The sequence below is a fragment of the Amborella trichopoda genome, chromosome 3 (assembly GCF_054954075.1).
Source record: "Amborella trichopoda isolate Santa Cruz 75 chromosome 3, AtrichopodaSantaCruz75HAP2 v2.0, whole genome shotgun sequence".
NCBI classification, from domain to species: domain Eukaryota; kingdom Viridiplantae; phylum Streptophyta; class Magnoliopsida; order Amborellales; family Amborellaceae; genus Amborella; species Amborella trichopoda.
The window spans coordinates 6,997,925-7,010,470 of NC_142338.1; the positions used below are offsets into that span (position 1 = coordinate 6,997,925).

General features: G+C 40.1%; 1 protein-coding gene across 1 annotated transcript; it reads right to left on the bottom strand.

Moving 5' to 3' along the window:
* Positions 1 to 1,817: 1,817 nt before the first annotated feature.
* On the bottom strand, positions 1,818 to 12,546 carry SIP2 (seed imbibition 2). The gene is made up of 15 exons (XM_006838279.4): positions 12,324 to 12,546; positions 9,433 to 9,624; positions 7,684 to 7,946; positions 7,373 to 7,463; positions 7,161 to 7,209; positions 6,993 to 7,084; positions 6,545 to 6,652; positions 6,192 to 6,311; positions 5,369 to 5,779; positions 4,850 to 4,991; positions 4,406 to 4,473; positions 4,165 to 4,299; positions 3,418 to 3,635; positions 2,839 to 2,927; positions 1,818 to 2,700 (listed from the first exon to the last, which is right to left on the bottom strand). The coding sequence occupies exons 2-15, from the start codon at positions 9,612 to 9,614 to the stop codon at positions 2,338 to 2,340; spliced, it is 2,331 nt and encodes a 776-aa protein (XP_006838342.1). The 5' UTR covers positions 9,615 to 9,624; positions 12,324 to 12,546; the 3' UTR covers positions 1,818 to 2,337.

Here is a 12,546-nt window from a genome sequence, read left to right on the forward strand (position 1 = left end):
ACCGTTTGACTGGTAGATCGAATAGTAGTTTGGGCCAATTTTAAAGATTTGTCAATAACAATGAATGTCAAGAGGTGTTTGATTGGCAAATTTGAGTTAGGTCCCAGCTGCAATTTGGCTCCGAAATTGAGATCCTTGCAAAATTTAAATCGTTTTGCAGAAAATTCAATGAGGCTCTTTCCTCTCTCCCCTCGCCACCACCCAGTGTCACCACCTCTATCACCATTGTTACCACCACCACTGCCTAACCACAACTACTGTACCAGTCACTCCACCACCACTACTATCACGCCACTACCACCACTTCTATTGCCATCATCACCACCATTGTCGCTGTCGCTGCCACTGCCACCAGTACCAGATCCTAGCTGTCACTACCACCATCACCATACCAATCCCTCCACTACCACCACCACTCGCCCATGATCACCACGACTACCACTCTACCACCACTACTTCTCCACCTGGCCACCACCATTAGGTCACCACCACCACTCTGCCACCGCCACTGATCTGCGACCACCATTGCCCCACATTACAGCTCCCGCCAACACCTATCAGCCACCACCCTCCCCCCCCCTCCCCCCCCATTGCCACCATTACCACCACCGCACGACGATGATGGCGACCGCAACTACTATTGCCAACTCCACTACTACTTCCAACACCAAGCTGCCACTGCTATCACATCAGTACCACTTCCACAAATACAACATAATAACAATTTATGGTTAAAATTAAGAAAATAAAACACCCATATAGAGCAAATGACAATTAACCAAAGTATCATTCGGTCAAGAACAAGTTGACAAAAACAGCATTTCAGAAAATATTTGATCAAGTGGTCCCTAAGAGTTTGCTGCCTTCTCAGATTTAAGGTTTCAAGTTTGATTATTCCTTCTAGCCTGTGCTCTTTGGACGAGGTATGGATTCTACTACTCTTTTTGAGCGCATCCTTTATAATATAATCTGGTGGCTTCCTCTAACATAGTTCAACCCATCACTACTAAATTGGACATGGTGAATTACAGTCATTGCTTTTACCTCATGAGAAATTTCCTTTAGGAGAAAAAGATTACGGACGCATGTTATTATGGACAGATTGTACCCAAAGCATTGATGCATTGAAAAACAGTGACTTGAACTAAGTTAAGACTGAGCAATAAACAATTTTAAATCGGTCTCCAGCCCTACTATACCCTCAATCAATGTGCAACTTTGAAAGTTTGAAACTACCAAAGAGAGGTCTGTCCATCCCTGTATGTCCCAACTAATTTCCTTTGGAAATAAATTTGAGATAGATATCCAAGCCACGAGGCACAGGAAATGAAAATCAATTTCTAACATTCATTCCCAATTTGGACCACCTGATCCAACAGGTCAAATTGCCAACTGGTGCCTTGACACATATGATCTAAAAGAAAAACATTCAGTCGAAAACAAATCAAAATCAACGTCTGACGAATTTTAGCGCCAATCTAGTTTTGACAAACTATACTTGAAAAAGTTGGGGAAACAATTTGTTTAATAAATGTTCCATGTTTTTAAACTACTATCCGATCTATTATTTATTTTTCCAATATCTGATTCAACTGGTTCAACCACTAACAAGGCCAATTCTTACTGCACCAACATCCTCAATAGTTGCTGAACCAGTCCTATCATTTAACACTAGTTTAATGGTTTGTATTATTAATCACTGGTAAACAAGCTAAACGTCCATGCTCAACATGCCATACCTCCACTCTCCACTCCACTCTCTCTCCAAACTAGCAATATTCATACCAGAGAGACTATAAATTTGTGAGACATACCCAGCAGATGAACAACTCCACTTTATTCCAATAAAACACTAAAAGTAAGTACACAGCTAAAATGCCGAAGGCCCCAGGGCCAGGATAACCGTTGGCATGGGCACAGGTTCTTATTAGAGCCCCAGAATACACACTCTTTTAGCATCTACATATTACACCCACCCTACTCCCTCACACCAACCCCAACAAACTCGCACCACCCAAAAACTCAAACAGCACATTCATCACACCCCAACTTACTCCAACGGCTCCACAACCCAACACACTTACATAAGAAAGAGAACCACCCCAGAGGTGGATCCAAGTGAGAGGGAGAAATGGTGACAGTTAAGAGAGAGGATTCATAGGTAGATAAGGTAGATTTGGAAGCTAGTCATAGGAAGAGTCTACAAGTCGATTCCAAGGCCAATGATAGGGGGGAGAGTTAAGAGGACATCAAAGGTTGATAAGCAGGCTGGTAATAGATAGGGTGAAGAGACAATAGCTATGGGTGAACTTGGAGGCTAGAGGGAGATGATAACCCTTAGACATTGATTTGAAGGTTCCATCTGTACATTTCCTTGTCAGGAGTTGGGATCCTAAGAGTAAGAAGACCATTCGGGGCATCGTACTCAAATAGGGTGTCAACAGAGTCCACTTTGCATCCAAGAGGCTTCTGGGAGCAGTAGGCCCCGAACCGCCCGCACCCTCTCACCGTCATGGTCACCACTGCTGCCTCTGTCCGCCCCTCGCTCAGAGGGCTCACTGCCATGCCCAAGTCTGCCACCTCCCCATCAAATTGCTCACTTCCTTCTAGTTTCTTAACATCCACTTGCTCGACTGCCCCTCCTGAGTTGAACATGTCCAACAGCCCAAATGGTGCGAACCATGTGTTTGGTGCTATCTCCTGTATATAGACATAGGTCAGCTAGAAATGAAGAAGCAATAGGAGGGAGAAGCACCCTAAAAGAAATATGAGAACTATAAATCATGGGGAAGTATGCTATGATAGATGCCAATGTTAAGAATAGAATTTTGTATGAACCTTTAGGGGACAGATGTGGTAGAGCTCATATTCAAGGACGTTGAGGGTGACTGGAATAGTAGCTCCTTTTGGCAGACGGATCACCTCCCCTGCAATATAGAACACACAATTTTAAATCAATGAGAGGATTATGTAGAGCATAAAATCATAATCATACTACCGAACCCGATGGTAGATATTACATCCACCAGACTTCAAATTACTTGAATTCAATTTCAGTATGGACTTCATCGAAATCATATCCCAATCTCAAATCTCTTCTCTCAAATATTGATGCAATAGAAGAAGTCCTATATTCTAAGCCTTCTCATACAGTAACCATTCAAGGATGATCTCCACTGTCCGTTGATCTTGATTCAAGCTTAACTTAGCTTCTTTAAAAAATTGGTGCAATAAAGGAAGAGCTATATTCAAAGCCTTCTCATATAGAAACCATGCCAGGATGGTCTACTGTCTATTGATCTAAAATCTTGATTCAAACTTAACTTAGGTAGAGACAACTTCCTTATAGCTCGAGGTTTTCGTAATTGGGTATGAATGAACAACCTTGATTTCATAAAAAAGAAATAGAAGACTTACCACTCTTGTGTGCATAAACCACAGCCTCGCCATTCCAGTCAGGGCCAGCAATTTGGGAAATGAGATCAACATCGCGAGTACGCACAGTGCCAGTGAGGGTGACAGGGGTGGAGTCATGGATACGAACCTTCTTTTCCACCTTGCACCACCCTGCACCCTGGCAATTGAACACACCCACCACGCCCGTGCACTTGTTCATGTTCCACACCTTAAGCAGGCTGTATGGACATAAATTCATGAGAACACAGTCAATATTTATAGAACACCTAAACAAATTGGGAATGACCATACACGGATTCTACATGTGAAAGAAGGGGAACTTGGGATGTAAATTATGATCCATATAATCACAGAAAAGCTATGGACATAATTGTTATCACCATCAAATGATGGAAGGTAATTGAGAGGTTTCTACCACTGGGGTCATCTTCATGTTCTTGTGGGTCCGACTCTCTCAAAATAACCGTATATAAATTATTTGGATGATGAGAGCAAGCATGAATATAGCTTTCTACGGTTATATGATCACCATATAGTTTCCCATGAAAGCATAGAACTATTGGTTGTCAGTTTGATTGTGATCTCATCATAGTTGTCAGATGTCTGATGAGAACCAATCGGATTGTAAATTTCCTGTTTCAAATTGAGCAGCTGACAACCAGCAGTGTGTTTTCCCATATGCTGTATACTTTTACTAAGCAACATATTTTGCCTTAGACATATGGTAGTGGTGGGAAGAAGGCTGACCTTGTTCCATCACGAGCTGGGTCATGGAAGATGCAGTCTCGGGTCGGTCTTCCTGGTAACTGGGCTCGCAAGACAGAGCCATCAGGAAGGACCAACTTCTTTAAAAGGTCAAAGTTATGAATGCCTGGCTTGTCACTGAAAGTCAACCACAACTATGGCTTAATTTCAACACTCAAGAAAGGAAGTAGTTCACTGGAATCATGTTGGAAATTATACGTGAGGGGTAAGAAGGGTGTGTTACCTGACATATATGGCACAGCCTCCCACTGCCCGAGCTGCACCATGGTATTCAGCTGCTGGATGTTGACTCTGCAACCACAAAAGAGACCAACCAACCAAGTTATTATTTTATCCGTATCACTACATGGTCATTGGGACAATCCATGACTAGTACCTGCTAGTTAAATGTCTTCAATAGCCTGCCATTATGGAGCTGTCTCGTAAACACACCCACTCTTTATCTCTCACCCTGCCCCTCTATGTGTTTGTGTCTATGTGCGTGTGTGTGCATTGAAAGAGAGCAAGAGAGAGGACGCGTGTTGCATTCCTTTGCGACCACATCAAGCACTAAATACCCAAGATAAACAGGTGCTATAATTAAGTAAGAGATAATTAAAACAATGTGAAATAGCTCGAAAAATGCTAATTGACACCATGGAAACTAAGAAGGGTGAGAAATACTCACATGGAACATGTCCCAGTCAGGCTGCATGAATTCACCAAGAAAGAGGGTGTTGTAGGCGACAGAGGAGATGTGGATGGTGTGAGAAGCAGGGTCTCTTGGGTAGAAGTCATCAGATGCTCTCACCACAGCTGTCTGTTTAGCACTGCATATCAAATAACAGCGCAAATCAGAACATATCCCTTGAAGGGCATAAAACATTTAAATCGAAACTTTCAGAAAGCATTCATGGCATTTACCTGACCTTACAGTATTGGAATTGCATCCACCAAAAGACAAATGAATGTAAAAACATCTCAAACATATAGAAAAGGAATGAATTGATCGCAAAAATGGATGGCTGGTTCTTCTTTGTAATCTCAATTCATTATAAGTTAGGTTTTATTTTTCTTTTAGATACTCAGCTGGGGTAATGCAATGTAATATAACAATGTGTTTGTGTGCTTATGTTTGATTGCATGTAAGAAGGGGGGATGGGTGGGGGGAGGGGGGAGGGGGGTGGGGGGGAGAAAGAGTTATTACCTGTAGATACCATCAGTGTTGTGGCACATGCACGAAATGCATCCATTATCTGTGAAGTTTCGGGAGATGGAAGCCTCCAGTGCCTGGTGGTAGGCACGAGTGAGAGATACTCGGCCCCCATGACCAGCCCCAAGAGTCTCAATGATATTTTGCACATCAACCTTCACTCCATCAACACCACAAGAAGCAAGGTAGGAGTGCAGCTCGTTGTAGAAGTTGAAGACCGTCTTAGGAGGCACCAAACCCAAACCATAGACAGAGAGGCTATCCATCACAATGTCAGGTTGGTTACCCATCACACCAGGAGACTGAACTGGGTAAGCCAATGTAGTCTCATAGTGTTCCATTCCAGCTGCTGCTGGCTTCACTCCACCCCAGTAACCAGCCAATGCATGCCACACATAGACATACCTGTTCAGTTAGCCAAAGCAATATAGTTGTAAGGAATTTTATTTTTCATGTTCATATGGGTGTGCATTTCTTTTGCCCTTTCCTCTTTCTCAAGGATTGTGGATAGGTTTTATGGGGATCTTTACATGATATATACTCAAAAGAAGACGAGTTCAAAGAAATTCACCAAACATTTTGTAAGACTCGTGTGCTCATTAATACAATCAGGTTTTCTGTTATGTGAATTAGTCAAAAATTCTATCTTGCAATTTTAATATTTTGGATTTCAGAATGGTATTTAGGGCCCTCCAATCTAGACCACCCCTGGTAAAATCTAAATAGGGAAAGAGAACTCAAGCCGTTGGGCATATTAAAAATAAAATTGACCACTCAATGCCAAGTAATAACAGACACAAGAGGAAGAACCACTTACTTTACATCGTGGTGTCGTTTAGCATCCTCAACCACCAGCTTTAGGCCTGGGACCTGGTCATTCTTACCATTCTTTTGGAATTTGTGGTTTTCCTTTATCCCAGTCAGTCTGCTGGCAAACCTGTACCAAGTCATTAGAAATGGAAAAACCCATGAGTCAATCGATAATACAAATATAGAACCAACTTAATTTTCTTAGTAACTTAATGTAAAGGGGATTATTGATCAAGAGAAATTAAGCAATCACTTTGCAGGCTTCTTTTCTCTCCGTTTCTTCTGGGAGGTAATTAAACCAGTTTTATTCTTTAATCTTTTTACTTCTTCTAAAAGCATATGAAATAGCAAAGCACTTACTGGGCTCCTTCCTGGACAACGACATTAGCGTCTTTCACTTCATTCCCAATTTGTTGCCACCCATCATCGATTATCAGGAAACGAGAAGGAGTACCTCCCTCCGCAAGGCTGGACAATCACCAAGCAAATTTTAACTTTACAAAAATGAAGTGATGAAAATATACCAAAATTGGAAACAAAACTAAAGTAGGTCCAAGCCCAGCCCTGACCAAAATTTAATGTCGAGCATTGGGCCCATGTTACCAAAACTAAGGATTTAGTTAGGGCAATTCAGCCTGGCCCAACCCATTGAAATCATAAAATCTCAAGCCTAACCACACATTTCTTTTTTAAGAGGCTTAGCCAAAATAAATAAATAATAAGCTTGTGAAAGGCTTTGGAATGTTTTAGTCGTTCATAGAATAGTTCTCCAAGTGAACCCTATGTCTCCTAGGTGAATTACAGTTACCTTTTGAGGCCTTCCTCCACACCTTCAGCTGTCACGTCTGTGTAGAAGGCATCCCAAGTGCACCACCCAAACCAATCCAGAAAAGAAGGCAGCTGCAATAAACACCTTTAGCGAGAAAAGAAAGAAGGTTAAAGGTGATAGATAGAGACGGTTGGTCTGTTAATTTACCTTTTTCTTCTCCCTGTGGAGGAATGTTTGCATGTGCTTTTCAACAGCCCTAAAAAAAAAACCAAAGGAATCATCAGCCATCTCAATCATAACCCCAGTGAGCTTGGCTCACTTGATCATTCTCCTACATTTTAAACGTAGAGAAATGGAATAGGAAATATAGTATTGTAAACACACAAAACATTGAGACATGTTAAACGAAGAGTACTTACTTCACTGCATGGTTGATGACCTCAAAGGGATTGGTACCTGCGTGCATGTAGACCATGTGAAGTCCCTGAGAGGTCCTCACCTCTTTGTCCCCTGCAATTTCGCAACGCAACATCAAACATAAGCGTCCTTCCTCAAAGAGGGCCACAATTTCCGGCAACTTATGCCTTGCCACAACCAAATTAATCAAAGACAGGGAAAGGAGAGGAAAAAGGAAAACGGAGCGAGAGAAAAGAGAGGGAGGGAGGGAGGGAAGGGGACGAAGGGGGGGGGGGGGAGAAGAGAGAGAGTAAAAGAGATAGAGAGGGCTTACCACTCTCAAAGCAAATCTCGAGCTCATTCTTGTCGTTGCCTTGGAGGGCTGCACGGAACTGGCCCTCAAGCAGGGGAAGAAAAACTGTGTAGATGGTCAGCTCCTCAGAGGCACCCACATCCATGTCCTCGCTCAGCGGGGTGCCATCCTTGCTTTCAACAAGCATGAATTGTGTTTCCAACGGCACGTCCTTCCCACACATACCCATCCTATGTGTCATCCACCATAGCTTGAATCGGAAGCAGCACATAAACCTCAGTCCCCTGTCAAATTTAACCAACACACCAAATAACGGTCATTGGATTTGAAGATATTTCAGTTGGAAGTCAAATGATATGAGATGCCCAAGTTTTCATCCAATATATCGGTGCAGTGTAAACTAAAGGGGTTGGATTAATGCTCTGTTGGATGGATGGTGGGTTAATGGTATGTTCATGGGCAAAGCATAAAGACCCGTCTATTTAACCGTTATAGCAGTTGATTGAGTGTGATTAACGTAAGTGTCGAAACACTTCTGTCGCTTTAGGACTCGGAGATCACATCTCTTTTAAACCTGGGAATTCAAATTGCAATTTCTAGACTACTACACATCTCCTAGCATTTCTAAACTGTTACAGTTGTACCCTTCTCTAACTTTCAACTAATATCTGTACAATGAAAATGCCGCTTCACTTTCAGAATACTTATTTTTGAAAAATTTATATCTAATATTTATTTTTGAAAATATTTATATGAGGTGGCAATCTTATACTACAGTAAGGTCTGCCTCAAACCTCCAAATATTTGTACCGGTGGAAAATTTTCCAATTTATCATCCCCGCCTCGAGATACATGGATAACCTTGTTTGGACTATCTATTTTCAAGATTTTCGAGTATTTATCGATACACTCAATTTACATCATTTTTTAAGCTTTAAATTCATAACCAAGGGTGGAATCAGATTCTCAGGCTATAAGAGTTTTCAATACCAAAACTGTATCTTCTAGCAAGGTTTGGAAGTGCATTGACTCTAATTCTTTAATGTTGATGCCTTATACAAGATGCACCTCCCATTAATTTTAGGTTTTTATACTTTACTCAATGTTTATACTTTACTCAATGTTTAAAAATAAGACAGGTGGATCGAACAGGTCATCCACTGGGTATGAGCTGGATCTATCGACTCAACGAGTACACTAAGCAGACTCAAAATTCAAATCTCACCCAAGGTTTAGGATTCTTAAACCAATCCACAACCTGATGATGTTGGCTACTCAGACGAGTACCCTACTAGTTCTTACTTGGAAATCCTCCCAACAGGATCTCATTAACAGTAGGTTACGAATGAAAACGTCCAAAACCAATAGTTATGGCTTAAGGGAAAACATATTTAACCGTGCAATAGATTAAGAGGCTCAAACATTGATCGGCGTCTCTAGCCGTAACGACAACACCTTGTAACCAACAACAAATTATAGGCAAATAAAGCTGGCAAACGCTGGGATGCCTGCCTACCATTTCTCTACAAGGGTCAAAAGCAAGATAGACCCGCACACTAGTTGCGGGACCATACAAATCCCATTTAACTTAAGGTCACAGCAAGACAAATGCAATAGCAATCACTAACAAATGCTGAAAGTTTCATGTATCAATTTCCAACCTAATAATTAGGCCCTCAATTTTCCATTTTGGGTTTTAAATGTAATCCATTGAAAGATAAAAAACATGAATATCAGAGTTTTCATAAGAAGGGTATAAGAGAGACGTACTCTAGGATCCCGACAGGGAAGACATGGTGGCTGTCGCTCTCTTGAGACGTGGCACCAATGAAAGCCCCAGCAAGGCCGGACCCCGGGGTAATCACGATGTTGTCTGGTACACCCGTGAGGATGGTCTTCCCATGAACCATCAGGTTCCCATCGTTGATGTATATCTTTGGAATTACCGTCATCTTGGAATATCTGCTCAAGGAAGGGAAAAAAAACTTATTAGTTTCTCAATAAAATAAATTAATAAATAAACAATAAAAGCAAAAGCATGAAGACATGGCTAACGAAAGTATGAAGAAATTGCTGAAAAAAACCATAAAGAAAAAATAATTAAAAATAACAACTGAAACAAGAATACACGAGCAACCCAACGAACGAAGGGAGAGAAAGAGATGTGTTTTCAGTTTTGGTCTGACAAATGGGAACCATTAGAGGGCGTGGTAATAGAAGTGAAGATAGAGGATAGAGAGAGAGAGGGGGCCATGTGCTTTCAGTTTTGGTCTGACAAATGGGAACCATTCTCACACGTTAAAACTTAGGATTTATCGGTAAACATTAATCGTGCCCCATCGATGGATGTCCTAGTGGTGTGTCATATACCATACACGATCTTGAATACTTTCCTTTCCATCTTGCTTGCCTAAAAACACTTTCCTATTTCATCAAATAAATTTTAAAAAAAATTTATATAAGGTTGTAACTTTAAAATGTATATTTAAGCTGCCTCCCAAAAATCCATTGAAGAGGTTGTTTTAATGTTGAAGAACTCCTTAATTAATCATCTCAACATCAAGATGTATGAATATGAAAAAATAAAAATAAAAAATTTGAGAGTACCAAAAAATAGTGCATCTTTTAATACATAATCTCGACCATCCATTTTCAAGATTTTCACATATATATGGATCTACTTAGTTTGAACTAATTTTATAGTTTAAAATTTTTATAATTGGAGACAAAAATGTTTTCTCAGACCATCCTAAGAACTTTTTTCACCAAAATTCTTAAAGGTAAACCTTAATTTGATTTTTTACGTTGATGATTTAAAGTTGCAACTAAACAGCGCTTTACTCGTAAAAACCAAATAGATGGAGAAAAGAAAGACAAATGACCCTGAACTTCTTAGAAATGACCCCAAGAAAGACCCCTTTTTCCTCCAAACACGACCGTGGCAACTCTTGTCAAAGTAATGCTCCACACCTGAAAATTTTCCCGCTCTTTTTAAGTTATAAGATTATTTCCCTGACGCTAACAATAGAATTAGGAAAAGAAAAAAAAAAGCAAATTTCCCGTTTTCCATGGTGGGCAAACCTTACAAAAAGCGAAAGTTTATTTTCTTGGTTCTCTCACTAAACGATAAAAAGAAGAAGACGAAAGGAGTTTTTGGCTGCAGGGACTTTCGTCAGCAAAGACGTCTAAAAAGACACCAGTATCGGGCAGGAGATCTTAGAGTCATCTCTTCGCCTTTTCCCAAATAGTAACCCAACAATTTATTGAATAATACCATGAAGGTCCCAACAATTCTCCATAGCTTCACAGGGTTATAATGGTCATATCAGAAAAGTAAGGGGCGATTTTAGGCAACAAGAAAAGAAAAGCCTTTCAAAGATTCCAGATTTTACGCGAGAAACGTCTTTCCTTCTTTTTTCTGTTTAACCTTTTCACTTCATTTTTGGCGTCTCAAAATTGATGAGACGTCACGCTGGACTACGAGATCCCAACAAGAAGAACACAAGTCTTAATGTGTTTGTTTTTTCGAATCTGAGCAACGTCTCATTCCGTTGGGAAGCTATTGTAAGAAAATGAGATAAGGCAGATGAACAAAAATCCTCCGAGTGGCGATCAGCTGTAGAAGACGATGTAAAAAAAACTCGCATATATCCCAAAATTACTTAGCAACTCAAAAAATTACTGAAATAAAGACATGATTTCAGGCCAAGCGCCAAACTCATCCGGATTTTCACAACCTCCAAAGCACGTACGATCCACAATTCTAGATTGACTGGAGATCTCAAAAAATTTCGCAACAAAAATGAAATACACGATCGATCTAATGATCAGTTATTTACACACACAACAAAAAAGGAGAAGGATGTTACATGGAACATAATTATTCACCCCAAAATATTAGGAAAACTGTAACATCTCCAGAATTGTGGCATAAAGCAGCAAAACTAGATTAATCGAGAGGGTAAAATTCAATTACAAATAATATGATCCCAATCTTCGGGGTGAAATACCGAGAAGAAACATCAGAGAGTACATAAAAACAGCGATATGCAAAAATCAGTTTCAGTTTCAAATGGGAAAACGTAGATAAATCCTCATAAACATGGATTCACAGAGAAAACTCTATGATCTTAGTACAGAACTTCTCAAAATATTGAATAAACAAGGCAAAAGCTCGTGACTGATGCTTAAAATACACCGACAGTAGTGTTTTATGCGAAGCCATGTCAAAACAGTATAACTCTCATAAATTTATAGTTCTGGTTGGAAAGAAGTAAAACCACACAAAGTCGGTTAATTATTTAAAAACATCGATATCTTTATTACAAGATGCAAATCAATTGGAAAATAAGCACAACAAAGAAGCCCACTACAGAAACAGAAAGCTCAAATAGCATAATCTCTAAATATTTTCACAGCCGATCTTCTTCTAAGGTTTATAAATGTACCAAAATTTCTTAATTTTTCGAAAAAAGGCAACAATGTCATAAAATTTCGGAGCAATCAAACATCTATATTTTCAAATGAAGAAAAATAAAACTGATCACCGCATGTGCAAGACCACAATCAACTGAACACAAATTAGATTATCAAATTAACATGATCCGAACAAATTTCTTCAAAAATTTAGCATCAAAAGGGAAAAACATCCTGAAACTCACCTTTGATTGATCCGACTTCAATTGAGAAGTAGCCCTTCGAGAGATCGAACCATAAGAACAAAAACACTGAAAAATCCGCCCAAAATGGAGCGAAAACAGAGAAAAACCGCCAAACTAAAACGAAAGAGAAACACAAAACCCTAAACAACGAAGAGCATTCCGAAGAATGCCTTCGTATGTGGAGCAGCAAATTGTCACTGCAAATGCTCGCTCATCAGAATGT